This window comes from Stomoxys calcitrans, chromosome 2, assembly GCF_963082655.1.
Source record: "Stomoxys calcitrans chromosome 2, idStoCalc2.1, whole genome shotgun sequence".
Lineage (NCBI taxonomy): Eukaryota > Metazoa > Arthropoda > Insecta > Diptera > Muscidae > Stomoxys > Stomoxys calcitrans.
This window is the reverse complement of record NC_081553.1, coordinates 55,964,384-55,984,390: the sequence shown is the minus strand read 5'-3', so window position 1 is coordinate 55,984,390 and position 20,007 is coordinate 55,964,384. Positions and strand designations below refer to the sequence as shown.

At 39.1% G+C, this 20,007-nt stretch overlaps 2 protein-coding genes across 2 annotated transcripts; one reads left to right on the top strand and one right to left on the bottom strand.

Annotated features, from left to right (window-relative positions):
* The first annotated feature begins 18 nt into the window (after positions 1–18).
* Positions 19–15,661, top strand: LOC106096241 (general transcription factor 3C polypeptide 1). Its single transcript, XM_013263888.2, has 14 exons — positions 19–295; positions 356–552; positions 611–750; positions 811–1,020; positions 1,083–1,365; positions 1,430–1,586; positions 1,642–1,864; positions 2,028–3,171; positions 8,036–9,784; positions 9,851–10,587; positions 10,658–10,811; positions 14,605–15,011; positions 15,072–15,343; positions 15,415–15,661. Exons 1-14 carry the CDS (start codon positions 208–210, stop codon positions 15,528–15,530), a joined length of 5,877 nt encoding a protein of 1,958 aa, XP_013119342.2. The 5' UTR covers positions 19–207; the 3' UTR covers positions 15,531–15,661.
* Positions 15,623–17,972, bottom strand: LOC106096242 (integrator complex subunit 11). The gene is made up of 3 exons (XM_059363409.1): positions 17,685–17,972; positions 16,495–17,469; positions 15,623–16,426 (listed from the first exon to the last, which is right to left on the bottom strand). The coding sequence occupies exons 1-3, from the start codon at positions 17,896–17,898 to the stop codon at positions 15,822–15,824; spliced, it is 1,794 nt and encodes a 597-aa protein (XP_059219392.1). The 5' UTR covers positions 17,899–17,972; the 3' UTR covers positions 15,623–15,821.
* Between the last annotated feature and the right edge of the window lie 2,035 nt (positions 17,973–20,007).

The window sequence follows — 20,007 nt, the reverse complement described above, 5'->3', positions numbered from 1 at the left end:
GAATAGATGAAATAAAAAACCAAAACAAACTAATAAAAACAACCCAAAGAAAAACTCAAAGTTTAATAAATTAACAAAAAAACAGGAACTGACCGTGGAATTGTATTGTTACACTTATCCAGCAACGGCAATTGATAAGGCCCGAATTTGGTCTATCGATATTGATTTAGCCTATTGGATGCCCCTGGGATCAAACCAGTATGTGCAATGGATCCCTCTTCGAATAGGGGAACCTTTCAACGTCTTATATTGGATGAAATTGCTTTAGAGGGCTTAGAAGGAGTAACTTTATCATGTATGTAAACATTTTTGTTTTATTTTACAAATTTTACCATAAGTCATCCATCTACTGCAGCACTATGGATGTATTTGGCAAAATGCATGAAGCTACCATTACCATTGCCACAAAGTCTTAGATCGCAAATATGGGCTTTTATATTGCGTATGAATTATCATTTGCAATTCTATGAGTTGCCTGTGGAGCGAAAAACTGTTGTGCTGTTTGATCGATATCTGGAAGTGGACACAGATTTGGGAGTTCCAATAATACCGGTAGAGTGGAAAGTTATTACCTAGTATATAGTTTAAGGAATATAAAATTTTCTTCCAGGAAAATTGTCCCGCTGTTCGCTACAAATGTGCACCCATCAGTGATGGTGATATTCTTGGATCCTGTGAATATTACAAAGAACGTAAGTTAATACCATACAATCAGCTAAAGGATCTAAGTGATACAGATGTAGATGCAAAGTGAGTAATATTAGTAGGGCCATTCTTAATTTCCCAAATGATACTTTTGGTCAATTTTAGATGGGGTGGTAAATTCGTCATTGTGGCATCACAAGAACTTCGTTACAATGCCATTACACCGGAAAATGTACCACGACCCAAAGAGTTAACCGCAGTTCAATATGTCATATGGGAAGCAATTGGACGTGCTAGATATAATGGAGAAACAACTTCGGGTACATGGTCCTTGACCCACTATTGCAAAGACTCTACCATTGTATTTTATATAAAGTAATGGAACTGTCTTAAACATTTTAACAAAAACTTTATTATTAACTATTATTTACATTTAGGAACAAACTTTTGCGCCATGGAGTTATTGTTAGTCAGCTTTTCAACGAAAAACGAGGTGAACGCTTGACTGTTACCACTCTTTTAACATTGCCTCGTTTTTACAACACAAAACGCAGTCGTTTGCTAACCATGGTGGAGAAATTGTTTTTAATGCTTAAGGAAAAACCTGACAACACCATGCCATTGATAGATGTGCGTTCGGTATTTCCCTCCTTTGAGCGGCAAAAATCCTTGAAAAAGGCTATGTTGACACATTTGTTTCGCAAAATCTTTGAGACTAGAGTAAGTTTTGAGAGCTTTGCCAAAAAATTGGTGTTTTTTAAAAGAATTTCTCTTCATTTAATAGTCTGTGCCATATAAGGACATTTATCCCAATACTAAATCTAAAGATACTGGAAGCGCAAGAACTGTAACTATGGTTCGTCTTCGACATCCTGAAAAATCCATGGATGACTTATTTGAAAATATGGAAAATGAACACGATAAATCCGAGGACAATACAGGTCAGTTAAATCTTTGCATAAGGAAAAATCCTGACATGCCTTACTTTGCTAACAGGGGAAGATTTTCACAATGAACGACATGCTTATGTCGATATGCCCTTAAGAGAGGAGTTTTACCAATGTGTGGCACGTTATGGCAATCGTGGTTGTAGCCAAACTGAAATATATCGTCACATGGCTTGCCATCATCTGACTCTAAGGCAATTGGTGAAACAAATGGTTTCTGAAGGTCTAATACGATCATATTGTCAGGATGTTGGAAGACAGCGAGTGAACATGTGAGTATATTGTTACCGTTGGAGTTTCTATAGAACATGTTATGTTCTTGTTATTGTTGCCATTTTATGAAGGCATGTGACAAACTCATTTTCTATTGTTATTCTTATCAAACTTTAGTTTTCTGCACCTAAATCTTGCAACCATTTCTATTTTCTGCTCTAGGTATGTTGCTGTGGAACATTCGGATTCGGTGAATAAAAAAGTCAAAATGTCCATGGATGTTCTACAATCTTTACGCTGTGACGAGGAACCCAACTTGCCAATCGAAGAAGCCCAATATAAAGATATACCGCAAATAACGGCACGCATTAAGCCCCATGAATATCAAATAAGTGGAGCAGCTGCCATGCGCGATAATCGCAGTCACCGTTTAGTGTGCCGCAAAGCTTTCGCCGTTAAAATGATCAATGAAAAATGCATTCTACCAGTGCTGGTATTGCGCAAACTCTTGCAGGTCCACGAAAAAGAGTTGGGGTTGAAGGATGAAATTTGCCAGAAATCCATAAGACGTATGCTATGTCACATGAATAAATCGGGCATTGTTAACGTCTACGAAATCGTCTTGCAGTGTGATGAGAACATACGCATACATCGTTATGTCACCCATCCCAAGATTGATATCGATCACTTTATTATCAAAAATGAAATTCTGAAATTGAAAAATAACTTCTATCTGACCATAGAGGAGAAACGTATGCGTCTCATTGCGGCTCTGCGGTTCCAAAGCAAGAAATTAAAAGCCAATACCAAGAAGTTGAAAGCAGCTGAAATTAAATTAGCAAAAACTTCTACCATGCCACTGAAGCCCCATAAGCCACCGAAATTCCTGATTTCACGATTTTTGCATGAGTTTTTGTTTTATATAGTTGTGGAGCTCAATGAACTGCAATCTGCTATACCCATAACCAAGGAGCTATTGGAACACTGGCAGATTGATGAGCCCTCAATAAGAGTTTCTGAGTATTTGCAACAAATGCAAGAGGAAAGTTTACACGTTAGAGCTTTTACCAAAGAGATAAGCTGGCGTACTTTCATACCACCATTGCCTAGATATTCGGACAAACCGGCTGGTTGGGTGTATTTCATAGATGCTATCGATCGCATGCCTTTGTCTATATTTAATAAAATCTTTCACATAGACAAGGGAGCAGATGAATGCTTGACATCATATCTAAGTCATCCCATAAAGCAGCATTATCTTATGCGACAGTTGCCTTCAGAGTTACAGTGCAAAATTGCGCGTGTCCAATTGCAAAAAGTTTATATTTCGGTGTTGAAGTTGCTTAATCACATGGGACTAATACAGGTAAGTGGCTAGAGGGTACGCAAAAAATCGTTTTTTAAACAAATTTACATATATACAAATATTTGCAAATTAAGTATCTTTCGATATTTGATATTTTTGTGATCAAGGTACAGGTCGCATTTGTTGTTCGATTTAAGTAAGATTTTGCACAAGTCACTTTTTTGCTCCAAGGACGAACGCTATTGATTTTGAACAAAATCGGTTCAGATTTAGAAAAAGCTCCCATATATATATTTCATCCGAAATTTGCTCAATGCGTATTCGCATCTGGTCTGTGCTCGGGCGCCATTTGCAAAAATTAGGCTTCTATAGTAATTTATCAAAAGATTTGTAAAATTTATGAAATGCCATGTCAGGCATCTCTCTTCAATATGTTTAGACAAGCAAATACGATCGATATCCTGATCTTGTCATGTCTCTGCAGTTCATGTCTATGCTGGGGCTCTCAAATGTCCTTAGGTAGCTTCTTTAGTAAGCAGAAAGTCATAAAGTAAGCCAAACCGTGTATAGATATTGACCCAGAATACTCGAAATAAACCAAATAGTTTCTTTGGTTCGTGTTCCCAAGGAGAATCCAAGGTTATTAAGTTATCGCTTAGGCTGGGGGAAACTCGGTATGCTGAAGGAGAACGTGTGTGGGCTCAGTTTTATTCTGTATACTGAACTTGAAGATTGAGATAAATCTCAAACTTTCTGGCACCGAGACCGATTCAGTATAGGATGTTCAAGATTTGCTTTCCCATTAGAGAAGATTCAGAGACGGATAATAGTAATTTAGGGGGATGAGCCCTCGGTCTTCAGAACTGACAACACGATGTTCATTAGGGACAATCTTGGGGATCTACTTCGAGACATCGGCATGTGTGTGAGACCGCCGGGCGAGTGTACGGGTTTTCAGGTAGAGGTCTGTGGCATTACATAGCTGCAAATGTAATCCTGGGAAGAGATTACCCGCCACAAGATGTATGTGTACTTATGGCGGCACTCAATTTCTTAATGTGAGGACAGTGAGATCTAGGTGCGTTTGGAATACCAGAAAAAACGTTGGTATTATGGTATTCCTGGTCGAATATTCCACAAATATGTATATGGATGCTGGATAAAACGGGATGGTTTCACGTGGATGCTATGGTTGACACACTTCGAGCAGACAGTGGACCGACCGGTGTTCTAGGGATATACATTCGTGCGGACTACCGGATAGGCGCTTGCTATCTACCCATTTCTTTAATGTCTTTACCTCCCTATATTGTGTCTGAACCTGATCTGGGGTCTTACACTTTTTCTATACCTTTCACCTACACTTCTTTTCTCGCTGGAGTATCATGAAGAATGAAATCAACTATCACCCCATCTGCATTTGAAAATCCTTTAAACAGAATGTTAAAAAGAAAATTCCCCTCTTGAAAAGTGAGCTCATTATAATCTTCAATGCCTTCTTCGTCGCAACTTGACTTGTCGTTTGTCATCTCTAGTAAACGCTTCTCTAGCTTGCTACATTGCAGAATAAGCTCCATGTTCAGCATCTTTGGTCGTCAAGGAATGATGACTATTCTTTCTGCAAGTCACTTATTGTGAAATTTAAATGAGCAGGACTTACTCCATCGAGCGTACGAATAGCGAACGGATTGGGAATTGGCCATCAGGGTGATCTGTAACGGGCCGAAAGGTAGGACGTAGTAGTCCGTTTCATGCTTGCGAAGAAAATAAGGAGATTCTGGTTTGTTTCTTCATTATACACAGTTTAGCCCTAAAAGTTTAAAGAGAAAGGTGGTCCTCTTTTTTCCATCCCCAAATAACTGCAAAGCATTCCTCTCTAGAAGAGTAAAGTGAGAAGTCAATTGCTATATTGTGACCAAGGCCAATCTCTCGAATCATTCCACAAGATATGCTTAGTTGTCGTCCTCACCAGCGTACTTTGTCGTTGTTGTTGTAGCAGTTTGTTGTGATCTATCTTTCGTCTGCTTGATTCTGTTGAGTGCAAGACCCAGGAACTCTGCGACAAAGATGGGGTGCGTCCACAGCGATCCGATCTGAGTCGAGTGGGTCTGGCTGGGCAGTTAAACAGGTGACGTTTATCGTGCGGACCCTGGTTACCATAGTGTACTTTATAGCCCATCGGTATACTGTATTCAATACTTCGCCATCACTCATGCAACTGTGATTACTTTGTGCTTCTGGAACACGTTAGAAGCATCCAACTTCATTTTCTATAGTCCAAGTCGCCTAGTAAGGTCTTGGATTACGCTATTCTTCCTTTTTTCTTGAATATGTTTGCTAAGCTGTTATCGTAGTTCATCTACGGTAAGACAACGTTGGTCAACCCTAGATTTCGGCTCCGTTCAAGGAGTCGTTGGCTTCTGAGTAGGCAAATCTAGTTAGACCAAGGCATAAAGTTGATGGGTTCCGCCATTATTGACATGGTTGAAAATCGACGTTCTGCCGTTGACGTCAGGTTCGGGATTTCCGTAGTGCGTACTCGCATAGGGTCTGTGCTCGGGCGCCATTTGTAACAATAAGATTTTTTAAAGTAACTTGTCCGATTATTTGCAAAACATATGAATTCCATGCATAGGAGAACTTGTCTGAGTTGGGGCACTCAAATGTGAGGTGATCTATGGACTGAATACAGATCGATATGAAACCCATTTGTTCGAAAGACTCAGTTTTCGTTGGTTTGAGATTGAATTTTTGCTCTGATCCAGTAAAAAAAATAGACAAACCATAGCTTCACTTAAGAATCTGATCATTGGAAGTTTCTTACATATCCGATTATCTGAAAACATTTAGTTCCAGTTTCTTTTCTGCCTTTTTCGCATTTATTAAAGGCCACCGTAGCACAGTAGTTACCATGTCCGCCTATAACACTGAACGCCTGGATCCAAATTCTAGCGAGAACACCAGAGAATTTTTTAGCGATGGTTATCCCCTCCTAATGCTGTCGATATTTGTCGATCTGCGGCATGCCATTGGGACTCGCTTATAAAAAGGAAACCCCTTATCATTGATCTTAAACTTGACCTGTTCCTTAATGGAATGTTTAATAACTTGATGTGTCCCGTATTCTCACTGCTAACCAGGTTACGAATTTTTCCATGAAGACTAATTAATCTTTCGGCGGTTAAACCTCATTTCGCCTCTTTTCAAGGAATTGTTCGCATCTAAGTAGGTAAATTCGAGTAAAACCCGACGTCGGGTTTGGAATTTCGGTAGCTCGTATCGCATCGGGTCTGTGCTCGGGCGCCATTTGCAACAATTAGACTTTTAAAGTTGTTGGTGTAGCCACATTTTCATTCGGAGGTGGCGAACCTCGTCATACTCTTGTAGGTGAGCAAACTCATTCCGATTCAAAGGACCGATCGCCGCTGGAACAGAGTGGCTATTGGTTATTTTAAGGCGCCAATAACTCACCTTGTCAAATCGAGCATCATAGGCACTTAGTATTTGTGCTAGAGCCGGTGGCACCGGTCTCTTACTGAGACTATCCGCTCGATACCGCTGATTGTCCGCGGCTGCCATTGCAGCTAATATGATGTCCTGCGTATAGACATTATGTTCAGACAAAAAAACACATTTGACACCCATTTTCCTGACCTTATCAATCTGTAGGTCTCTCGAATCCATGTCTAGATTGGGGCACTCAAATATGAGGTGGTCTATAGACTGAATAGGTTTCACTCACATAGGTCGGTATCGATTATGTTAATCCTTTCCAGGTATCCTCTAGATAGTGTATGTGTATACGAAGATCTGCTGAATATATAATGCACATAACCAAAAAAACGAAACCCATTTGTTCGAGTGCCTCAGTCTTGGTTGGTATGGGCGTTGCATTTCTGCTGATCCAGAGAAAATATCCAAGCCTTATCTTAATGTAGAAGTTTCTATGGTGGATAGATTAGCACCTTTTGACGTTCTGCAGCCCAAAAGGAGATTCTTCGATCCCTTTTCTCCATGTACACTACTCTTCTCGCAGCGAATGACTGTTTTCCTGTTAAACGTCATGTGTCCCATCTTTCTTGCCGTTAGGCAGGTGATGATTACTCATGCCGATCACTCGGCCAATTCCTTGAATCTTTCCAAGATATCTGCTTCGTCGTTGTGGTTCCAGGTTATTTTATTTCTCACCGGAATAATGTAGTCATTAATTCGGCATCACTAATGCAGACACGATTACTCTGTGGATTTGCGACACCGATACTTCTTACGTCCATTATAGTCCAAGTCTCGCGGAAAGACTTCGAATGATATAGATATGAAAATGACCAGACTAAATAGTGGAAAGAACAAGGAAAGCGAAACCTGTTCATTCGAGAGTCTGAGTCTTAGTTGGCTTGATTGCTGCTTTTCTGTTGATCCAGCCATGATTACTCTGTGCTTTTGCGCTATCAATGCTTTTTACGTCCATTACAGTCGAGGTCTAGGTTAGGTTTGGAATGACGCTTCCATACTTTTATATATTCTCTATGTGATCTACGATAAAACTTTCGGTGGTCAATCCTAACGTGCGGCTCTCTTCAAAGAGGTGTTTTCAACTAAGTAGATAAATCTGGGTAGATCAAGACATAAAATTGGCTCGGTGCAATCACTATTGTCATGGCTAAAACTCGACGTTCCCTTGTTGTGTTCATGTTTGGAAAATCCGCAGTGCTTTTTTGCATCGGGTCCCTGCTCGGGCGCCAATTGCAAAATTTTACTTTTAACGTAGTTTGACAGAACATTTGTAAAATGTGTAAAATGCCATGTATATATCGCAGTTGTCTCTGCAATATGATGCCTGATCTTGCCAATCAGTAGGTCTCTGGAGTCCTTGTCTTATTTAGGGAACTCCAACCACTCAACACATTTTTAACCTTCATTACAGGTCGGCGACAAACTCAGCGTCAAGGATCCCCTGGTAATGTGGATATTCCTTAACCGCAAGGCCCGAGTTCTAGACACCACCAATACAGAACCGGCCTATTTGTGCGTCAATGCCGATCGCGAATATACACCCATTACATTCGATTTGAAAACATTCGAGGATATTCATCAATACTGGACAACGTTGCAGAGAGTATGTGTCTACACGAAACTTGGTTTTCGCAGCAGAAGTATGGAGAGAAATGAACGAAGTCGCGAATTGGTGTTCCTTAATCCGGTAGATTATGATGAGGCACCACAACATGATGTGGGCTATCAGCCGGGAGATAGTTTGGGTGCAGCAGGTCTATCAAGTTATCTGTTTGCGCACACTTTCCGCAATTGGTCATGGTCGGTGCAGAGCAGCAAGAAGATTACCGTACGCAATGTACGTACAAATCGTGGTGCCTCCAGTTCGACCCTGGTAAGGAATAAAGTGTTGAGGGTTAATGCAAGAAAAACACGACAATATTCGACCATCAAGAGAACGCAAGTCCAAAAAGTGCCTGCTCTTTCGAAAAAAGATAAAAAGACAGCGCCACGTGATGCCATTGATAGGGATGCCTTGAAGAACATGCGCACTTTGAGGGTCTCTTGGTCCAAGGCCGAAGATGAAGTCCTAATGATGGGCAAGGCCACTTTCATATATATCTCAGCCCCGGTACCCTCTCTGGGCCTATTGGCTCAGGGTAAGGTGTGTCGGGACATTATACGCCAAAGCTTGGGAATCTATAATAAGACCACACAAGCCTGTTGCCGTCGCCTGCAGTTTGTAATACGTCAGAAGCGACATATACCCCAGGTGCCATCATGGCTACACATGTTACAGACCAATGAGTTTATGCAAAAGAAATATGGCGATATGTTTCTGCAAAAACTGAAAAAGGTCTATACCTCACGTTCAGAATTTACAGATGCTCTACTGATTCACTACACTCTGATTATATGTCATCTGTATAAGTTGGTGACTAATTCCCAGGATATACCAGCCAAGTCTCGTTTTCTGTTGCCCGACTCTATTCATGAATTTCGTAAGCGTTTTGTGGAACGTGTTACCGTGCAAGCCGAGGATGATGTTGTGGTATACAAAAATCCAGAGACCAATCAGGAACTACAGATCATGGTGGTGTTGAATGTGCTGCACTCTACGCTGTGTGCCTTTCGCGATAAGACCCTGTACAACTTGCAGGCATTTGAGATTTATAAAAATTTCTCGGAGGATGTTTTGAAGACGGCCTTCTTTAAGGCACGCTCAGATTGTTTGGCTGTGGCCATAAAGCGACAGAATATCAATTTGTTCACCAATCAATTGTCTGGCCCAGCATATGTGCTCTCCTCCAAGTATCGCTTGAAATTGTTGTTCTTGCGTATACCCTATGGTGTGTATGATGCTGCTTTCGAATTCTATGAGAGGGCTATGCAGTATTTCTTTGGTGTTGCGCCAAGTAGCAGCAGCAGTGTGGCCAGCAAAGAGCATCTGGAATTGAAATCACCTACCTTGGGACAATTTTTTGTTATTGCCGAAGGTTTGGCTCGCAGTCTATGGGATATCAACATAAAATTGCCCATCAATATACTGACCGTGGATGCTGAACAAAATCAAACGGTGAACTCAATGGATCGCATATTGGATCATTATCACAGCATATTTGATAATGCACCCCAGCAGGAATACTCCAAAGCCATTGACAATGAAAGTCAACAAAAACAGGTTAGCTGTAAACATAAAAATTGAAAATTTGTGTAAATTTTTAAACTTTTGTTGAATCTTTTCCAGATTCGTGTTAAGTTCCATCCCGCCAATCTCAGTTACAAAATCAACTATAGCCCCTACGATTTGATTTCCAAATTACCTACCAGATATTTGCACTTCTTCTGTGCCTTGGACTATATGGATCAAGAAATTGAGATAAATTTCAGCAAACTCCAATACCAGGATGATGAAGGCCATATGGTTATTGAATGTCCCTTCAAGTGCATATTTAAATCGGAGGATTATTTGAATGAAATTTGCCGTATAGTCAATGAGAAAAAATCAGTTTTAAATTCACTCACCGAAATGGCTCCCCAGAAACTTTTGAATCTAGCCACCAGTGGGTTATCCATAAAAGTCTATACTTCGAATCTATTGACTCTGGTTCGCATGCTGGAATCTTTTTGGTATGAAAAAGAATCCCAACATGAACGCAAAGATTTGGGCAAACATGCCAGCCAACTGAAGACAACAAAAACCATCGATTGGTCTGAATTGTGTCATGATATATTGAAATTTCATTCAACGTCAGAGGATGACTATGATAAAATCGATGAATATGAACCCACTCTGAATAAAGAAGAGCGAGTTGTTAGAGCCCAAGATGTTTTTGTGGTAAATCTACCCACTATACAAATAAAAACCACCAAAGACCTGTTAGAGGACACTGACACACTTGTGCTGAGTGATGGGCGTAAGTTACCCAAACAATTGGTTTTTACCGAACAACAAAAAGAAGCTGTGCTAAAGAAAGTTTTAGAGTGAGTTGGTTTTCTAAAGGACAGGGATTTTTTTTTTACTATTATTTTGTTTTTTATTTCTTTTCTAAAGCGAGTCCTATTGGAAATACACAAACAATAACCTTTGCGATGTTAAGAACAAACTTAAGGACTATGGCTTTAGTGATATGGAACAAAAACATTTGGAGGAAATGTATGAGTTTATTGAAAAACGCAAACTGGGTGCTTCGATATTGGATTTATTGGTAAGAAGGAAATTTTGTCTAAATTGGATATTTGTAGAACTGAATTGAAAATTGTTGTAAACCTCGTGACAGCTGGTTCTGCTTGTGGTCTTGACCCAATGGAATTCTTCATTGATCTGTGATTGCAGTCTCAGTGTTATGAATTAGACAATTTGTAGGCCCTACCAGAGCCCCTGACATATCTAGATGTTGGGTTGCTGCCCATGTCATCAGTCACTTTGGTCACAGCAAATATCATTCCCCTTCTGCCATTTCTCCAAGGCGACTTATAACATGAGTAGTGCATTTTGCCCTACTTAAAAAAATGCATCGGTTAAGAGCTCGTGGGTCGTGGGTTCGATACTCGTCTGAATCTGTTTTCTTTCTCTACTGTTGTATCATTATGTAGCAAATTGTCTATGTAAGTCTGATTTTCAGCTCCCACTGTATCCTAAACCCCACTTTTACCAAAATGTTTTCATTGCTCTATTTTCGGAAAAAAGCAACATACAAGTGGTCTAAATCTGTTGTAAGTTACTTCCGTTTTTTTTTTTCAGGGTTAACTTAAGTAACCACCTTAAATGATAACACAAGTTAATTAGATTGCAGGTTTGATAATGAGGTTATTGTAGCTACATGTTGCAAGTAGAGGTGTGCACCTGAGTCGTGAGTTTTCGTGTTGTGCGTGAGTCACGTGATTCATGAGTGAGTTCCAAATATAATAACGTGATCGTGCGTGACCGTGATTGACTATATTCGGTCGGTATAATAAGGTCGCATTAGTTACTGCATCTTGATGGATGTCCTGCTATGTATTGGCTGACTGTGGTCTTGAACATCCTGCGGGGCCAGCCCGGTGAGTCGGAAGTTCGGGTAGTTCTCTCATTGGCAGCCTAGAAGATAGATAGAAGATAACTTCGCTCCTTAACTCTAAGAATCTTAGTCTCCTCGCATCAAATTTCGAGCAAATATGTTCAAATTGTAATAACTAACACTAAGTGAAAATGGGCTATGTTTATATGAATATGGTAGCTAAGTATTAATCTGAACCGATTTTGATACAGTTTAACAAAAATGTCAACAGTTATAGGAGATAATTCTCTATGCCAATTTTCGTGACAATCGGTTGACAAATGACAATATTTTTGCAAATTATTTGAAATCGGACGAACATATATATGGGAGCTATATCTTAATCTAAACCATTTTCGATCGGGCTACTTAGATATTGTGGTAGTCGTCTAGGAAAGCATTGTACAAACTTTGGGAAGATTGGTCAATAAATGCGCTTGCAGTAGCTCCAGAACTGAAAATTGGCGATTTATATACATATATGGGAACTGTATCCAAATCTGAATGGAGTCATAAGAAAATCTTTCCTCTGAAATTTTGAGAGAATCGGTTTACATTGCGACCTGTAGTGTGTTTACAAATTATCATGGACGGACAGACAGACGGACATCGAATCAGAAAGTCATTCTGTGTCCATCGGTACACTTGTCAATGGGTCTGTCCTCTTCCTTCCTACAAGCAAATGCTGTTAGTTATAATACCTTGCACCACAGTAGTGGTGTATCTTTACTCCTACGACTTTTACATCCAGCTAATCATTTACCTCGTGCGTGTATGTGTGTGTGTGTACGTATGTGAACAATGGGGCTGAAGTTTTGGTGGCAGATATGTTCATTTCTTGCAGCAAAATAAGCGTAAAGGTCGATAAGGTAGACGTTCAACCTAACGCAGATGACACTAACGGTGGGGCGTGATGTCATGATCGTACAATCGTCCCCATATGATACGATCTTAATGTAAGCGATGTTCTCAAATTGTTTGGCATGGCTTCCATGCTTGGCACGACGTCCATAGACTACATAGAACCGTCTGTTATTCATTTTACCCAACTGCTAGTGTCCAACGTTGGTGGCGAAGAAGATACAGCAGAACCAATCAATGATGATGGTATAGAATGTTTACCTCCTAGTCAGAATGAGGTCCAAGTAGCAGTGACCCAACTAAAGAACAACAAGGCAGCAGGAGCCAACGGGTTACCCGCTGAACTATTTAAGACCGGAGGCGACACGATGATAAGGCGTATGCATCAGCTTATCTGCGCAATCTGGCTAGAAGAACGCATACCCGATGATTGGAACCTCAGCATACTATGTCCTGTATACAAGAAACGAGACAAGAGGAATAAGTCTCCTCCCCATTGCATACAAGATACTCTCGAGCATAGAGGGTGAAAGATTAAAACCTAATGTCAATGGGATAATTAGACCCTATCAATGCGGCTTTAGACCTGGTAAAACAACTATAGATCAGATATTCAAATCAGATATCAAAATCCTGGAAAAGACCCGAGAAGGACAAATCAACACCTACCATCTCTTTGTTGACTACAAAGCCTCTTTCGATACCCCTTTTCGTTCAAAGGTATTTCAAGCCATGTCTGAGTTTGGTATCGCTACTAGACTCTGCAGGATGACACTTGCTGATACGCATTCCTCAGTAAGAATAGAAAAGAATCTCTCCGAACCATTCAATACCAAACAACCTTCTTGTACAACCGATCACCACCGTAACCGAAACGAATGACACCAGTTTTGAAATAAAGCGAAGAATAATACTGGCAAACAGATGCTACTTTGGACTAAGGAAGCAGTTTAGAAACAAGGCCAACTCTCGACAGACGAAGGCTACACTTTACAAGACACTGATACTACCCATGCTGTTATATGGTTCTGAGGCATGGCTACTTGTGAAAGCAGATGAGGCAGTGCTTGGAGTATTTGAGAGAAAGATTTTTCGTTAAATATATGGACCAGTTTGCGTTAATGGAGAATAAAGGAGTCGTGTGTTCCACAAGCTGTATGAACTGTATGGCGACGATAGCATAGTTACACGTATCAAAATACAACGGCTATGTTGGCTAGGTCATGTTGTCTGATTGGATGAAGAAGCTCCAGCAAAGAAGTCTTTTGAAGGCAAACATGATGGTACACGCAAGCCGGGAAGACCAAAAAACCCAATGGAAAGATCAAGTGGTGGGAGACACCTGGAAACTTGGTGCCAAAGATTTTAAAATGAGCCCAGAAGATCGAGGCGCTTGGATCGCTATTCTACGTTCGGCTAGTGGAACAAATGTTCTTCATAGCCAATTTATTTAAAGTCTGTGTTATGTTCTTACGGTCGATCAATAGAAAGTCGATGCTTAAAACATAACAATAAATTTATTTATTTAAACAATACTTTAAATGATATTAATGAAAAATAAAAGGTAATTAAGCAAGTATGATGAAATTGTCTTTAAGAGATGTGTATTGGTTGACAGTTACAACTTGACTGAGCGTGTGTGCAGAAATACAAAAACTGTTGAGCCAGCTGCGCTGCCATGAAGTTGCCAGATTATTACAATAAAACAGAAGATTGTAAGGGTTACCGTAACAGTCTGTTATTCTGATTTGGGTTTTACCAAAATTTGATTTTCATAGAAAAAATAGGCGAAATTTGATATTGACAGAAAATTGCGTCGAAGTTTGATTTTCACAAAAAATTTCGTCAAAAAGTTATTTTCATAAAAAATTTCGTCAAAATTTGATTATTAAAGACAATTTTGTCGCAAGTTCATTTTAACGGAAATTTTCATCGAAGCCTGATTTTTAAAAAAATTTTATTAAATTCTTCTCAAAGAAAATTTTGCCGTGATTTATAAATAAAGTTTCTTCAAAATTTAATTTTCTTAAAAAATTTTAATTACTTTGAAAAAATTTTGATTATTGTACATTTTTTTTTATTCTTCATCAATTCTTTACAGAAAGAATTCCCCTACGAACAATTCCTTTTGAAAGCCCTCAACTTCCTTTCTGCGGAATATTTGGTAAAACGTGTAGGAGTGGCCCATTATGTGTATGTCCACAAAAATCATATGCGTTCATGGGTCGTACAGACATTTAATCTTAAGAGATTGGATAGGGAGAATATGGGTTCAACCACAGCAACAATCAAAAGAACCTATAACGAAATGGCTTGTGGTGATCAAGAGGAGGATAATAATTCAGAAGTTCCATCAAAAAAACCACATACAGAAACCAATGCCGCGACAAGTGAAGAGCAGTCAAACACCGAAGTTCAAAGTGCGGGGACCAGTAAACGCATACCGAAACCTGTTAATCGATTTGATCCTGCGCAAAATGAAACTGTGGGCGTCAATGTAAAGGACAGGTAAAATATTCTCCGACAAGATGACAATGCACGCATCATTGTATTTAAATTTACTTCCAGGGAGGTTATTGTTATGCGTCCTGTGCCTTGGATACGTTTAAATGGTTCCATTAACCGGCGCGTTCTAGACCGTTGGTTGGGTTCTATACTCTGCGAATGCATTGCCCGCAATGGCTGCAGTGTACAAGAAGTATGCATACGTTTCACCTACATGTATCCAGTGGATGTCATGTTCCTTTTGGAAGTTCTGCAAGACCTTGGCTGTTTACACCTCACTCAAATGCATAGGCAAGAGGTGGATATATTTTCCCAGTATCAGAGCCTCAAAGAAAGTAACTAACTACAGCATACCTTGTAGATTTTCGCTTGACTTGCTAATAAAAACAAATTTTAATACTTTCAGCTCCAGTTCCGTTTACCTTCGATCCGGAAAATACATTTATTCATATTCATGGTGATGCAGCTATGCGTTTATATTTGTTTATAGGAAAGAAGAAGTATGCCGCCGAGTTTGTATAAAACTTAAATGTTACACAAAATGTTTATTAGAAGAAGACTTGACCCACAGTTAAGATTTTCTTTGTCTCTATGTTTAAAATAAATTTAAAATATGAATTTTTTCTACGAAATTTATTGACATTAATTAAAAACCCTTTGTTTTAATTTTATCAATAATCCACTCTATAATATTTCATTAAAAAAATAATTAGTACAAACTTACTATTTTGAGTTTGTTCGTATTTTCGTTTGGAATGCGCGCCTTACACCCACGTAGTATTGTGCACGTTACTCTCAACCTCTCCATTGTTGTTAGCACATGTTTTGCAACACATTCAATATGTATGCTCCAATATCCTCATCTTGATTTGTCCATGTTATCAGCAATGTCTTGTGTTTGGGGTCTTTTTCATCTTCTTCGATTTTTATCTCTACGGTTTCGACAGCAATTGTGCAATTCTCTTGCATTGCCACAGTCCATCCGATTAGTTTATCTTGCAGCAACGCCAAAAGTTTCTCAGCAGTTCGTACTTTTGGTCCAGGGTCATCCATTTTCACTTTTGAAGTAAAACGCATAACATGACGATTAATGCCGATCTCTTTAAGGGCGTCTGTAAGATTCTGCAACATAATACGATTATCCTTCATCACCAAGACACCATGTATTAAGCGTCTTCGTTTGGGATCGGGTGGTTGGGCATTATAAATGCGAGTCTCCGCCTTTAACAAGGAGACGGAGGCATCCACTGGTATCTTGACGGGTGTGGAAATGACAGAAGTTTCGCCATTAGCCGGCATATAGGTTTCAATGTTAAACTCATCGCGTATTTTATTACGTAGAAATGCCATTTTTTCGGCTTCTCCATGGACTAGCATGACATTTTTGGGTTCACAGTTTTGTATGAGTTGCATGATGCCTGAAATATTAGAACAAAAACGTTGCATTTAAGTTTTGCTTTAAAAATAGCAAATTATAACCACTCACCCTTTGCATCCGCATGAGCTGAGAAACTCATATATTCCACTGACATTTTCACATCCACCACTTGGCGATTTTCAAATTCCACCTTTTTGGCACCGCTTAAAATCTTATTTCCCACCGTACCCTGCACACAATAGCCAGGCATAATGACCATATTATTCTCATTGGGTGCCCATTTTTTAAAAATATGCAATGAGAGGCCAGCATGCAACATACCCGGTGTGGCAAATACCACCATGGCACCTGGGTTATCAATGTAGGTCTTATCAAAAGGTTTAATATGCTTGAAATCAAACATATTGCGATGTACAAAAGTTTTTCGAATCTTTTGATTGGTCCAAGTAATAAACATCTTATAATAGGTGTTGGCCTTCTCAGTTAGACCCAGGGCAAAGTAAATGGGATATTTTAAATTCATGCGATCCCAATAGGTCTCCAGTAATATGCACAACTCTTGAGCTCTACCCAATGCAAATACCGGTATAAGAACTTTGCCTCCCTTGGAGACACATTCATGAACTTTTTTCAAAAAATCTCTTTCACGGCATCTCTTGGAATCTCTTATGGTGGTGGCATAGGTGCTTTCCGATATCAACAGGTCTGGGCGGCATTTATCTATCCAAGCCGCTCCCAAATGGCGATCCGGCGTCATATTATAATCTCCCGTATAGACCACAGACTGAGAACCAACACGTATCCAAAACATAGCTGCACCCAATACATGACCTGCATAGTATGCCTTGATTTCCAATTCACTGTCGACCATGACACTTTGATGCAATGTTACTGCTGTCACTTTCTTCATGCAGTCCTTAATCATTTGTGTTGTGAAGAAATTTGATTCACCCTTACGTTCAACAGCTACTTTTCTCATGTCTTCAAGTAATATGGGTGCTATGGCTTTAGTGGGATGTGTCATGTAAATAGGCCCAGAATAGCCAACCATTTCAGACATGTAGGGTAAAGCTCCACAATGATCTGTTAAGATGAAAGGGCATGTGTTGGGTATTTGTAATAATAATCTTGAAATGAGATTGAAAAGGTCATCCAGGGCTTGTTAGCTGTCATAGACGAATTATCGGTTTGTTATGACCAATTTAACTTGAAATCTTTTTAGATATATCTCATTCTAATCAGATGGTTGATCTCATCTATCTTAGTAAATCCAAAAAAAAAAATTATCTGCGACTTACCTAAATGGAAATGTGATATAATAACGCAATCAATGTGACAGGTAATTGGCCCATCAGGTACAATATACGAGAAATCCGGAAAACGCCTCTCATCATTGTAACCCATGTGCATGCCACAGTCTAGCATAATATTTTTGCCACCCATCGATAAAAGCAGACAACTACGTCCAACATCTTGGCCGGCCCCCAAAGGCGTCACTTTTATGTCCGGCATGACTCCTTAAAGAGATACTCCGGTAGAGTTTCACACTTGGATACGTTTGGGCTTAATGAAAAATCGGGTAAGGTGTTCTAAAACAACATTAAAATCTATTAAATTCAAAAATTATTGAGCATGGAGCAATTATAAATTTGATGGAATTGAACCCACCTATGCAAATATATCTTAAAATTGTAATATATTTATATTATTGTGAAAATATCTAGTTTCTTTTGTTAGTAGAAGACGACGGCAACAACCAACAACAGATTGCAGGGTTGTCATGCTGCAACAAGTGTTCACATTTCAGGGCTTACTCTCTATTTAGGCAAATTTTTACAAGGTAACGTCTTTAGCCCAGCTGATGACATTTTCTTAAACCAGAGTTGTATGCAATTCCCGCTTGAATGTCAAATGCATTGTTTGAATTTAGGTTTTTTACATTTTGTTTCTTTTTTCACATTTTCATCGTTTGAATTTATAATTTACAAGTTTATAATCATAAATCGTTTGATCTTGTGGCTGCTACACATGATAATGCAAATAAAAACTAGAATGTCAATTAGGAAGTGTCACGAAATTAGACAGTATTGTGGAAATTTTCGCCAAAATTACCACAGGGATGTATAGTTGATTTCGTTGTGGTTGGGTAAATGATTTTGCCTTGTATAAATTTGCCTATAAGACCAGCTGACATTTTCAGAGTTGTATCCAAATACTCTCTTATGTCGAATGGTTTATTTAGATTCTTACATTTTTTTAACATTTTGTTTATTTTTATTAATGTTTTAATTTATACGTTTATAATCACAAATATCTTAATTTTTTAGATGCTACATGTGGCAATGCCCAAAATGGTTAAATAGCTAAAAGCGAATATAGTACCACTCTTTACAAAAAAAAATAGAAACTAACGAAAGCTACTACAGAGGACTTTAAGCATTAGATTCAAAGCGGATATAAAAAGGTAGTCTCACGCAAACAGCTGTTAGCAGCCGGTCAAGTTTGACGGTATTAAGATGACAGATTTTTGTTTGCATTCTCTTTATATACCCTCCACCACAGGATGGGAGTATACTAATATCGTCATTCTGTTTGTAACTCCTCGTAATATTCCTCTGAGACCCCATAAAGTATATACATTCTTGATCGTTATGACAATTTAAGCCGATATAGCCATGTCCGTCCGTCTGTCTGTCTAAAGCATGCTAACTTTCGGAGGAGTAAAGCTAGCCGCTTAAAATTTTGCACGATTACTTCTTATTAGTTAAAGTCGGTTCGGATTGTAAACGGGCCATAGCGGTCTATGTTTTGATATAGCTGTCATATAAACCGGTCTTAGATCCTGACTTCTTGAGTCACTAGGGGGCGCAATTCTCACCGGATTTGGTTGAAATTTTGCATAAGGTGTTGTGTTATGATTTCCAATAACTGTGCATAGTGTGGTTCAAATCGCAACATAACCTGATATAGCTGTCATATAAACCGATCCGGGGTCTTGACTTCTTGAGCCTCTAAAGGGCGCAATTCCTATCCGATTTGGCTGAAATTTGCATGAGGTGTTTTGTTATGACTTTTAATATCTGTGCTAACAGATCTTGAATCTTGACTCCTTGAGCCACTAGTTTGTTATCTTCTTTCTCCCATTTTTTTCTGCTCATGTAGGCACATGTATACGCACATGCACACAAATTTCTTTGTGTATGTTCGCAAAACGACGATCAGCATGATGGCATTATGACAGATTGCACCATATGATTTGTGGTTGTTCTACAAATGAAACCACCTTAAATTGTTTCGCCATGCATCAGATTGAACATCTCAATTCCCATAATCATAAAGCTCCAAAACCCGATGAGTTTGCTACAAAATCTATTATGAAAAAAAGTAATCACGAAAAAATTTTGCGAACGCGAATATATGTAGTAATATAGAATATAGTAAAAGTATTATGTTATCAATTGCTTTGTTTTATTTAACAATCTAGCGGGTTCGCTAGCTTATGAACGCTCTTCCTGCTAAATGCTTTATATTTTAACGTTGGCAGCACTGACACCACATCTGAAATAATCAACTATCAACCAAACAAAGTTATGAGTTCATAAATGTGATTTTATAAAAATC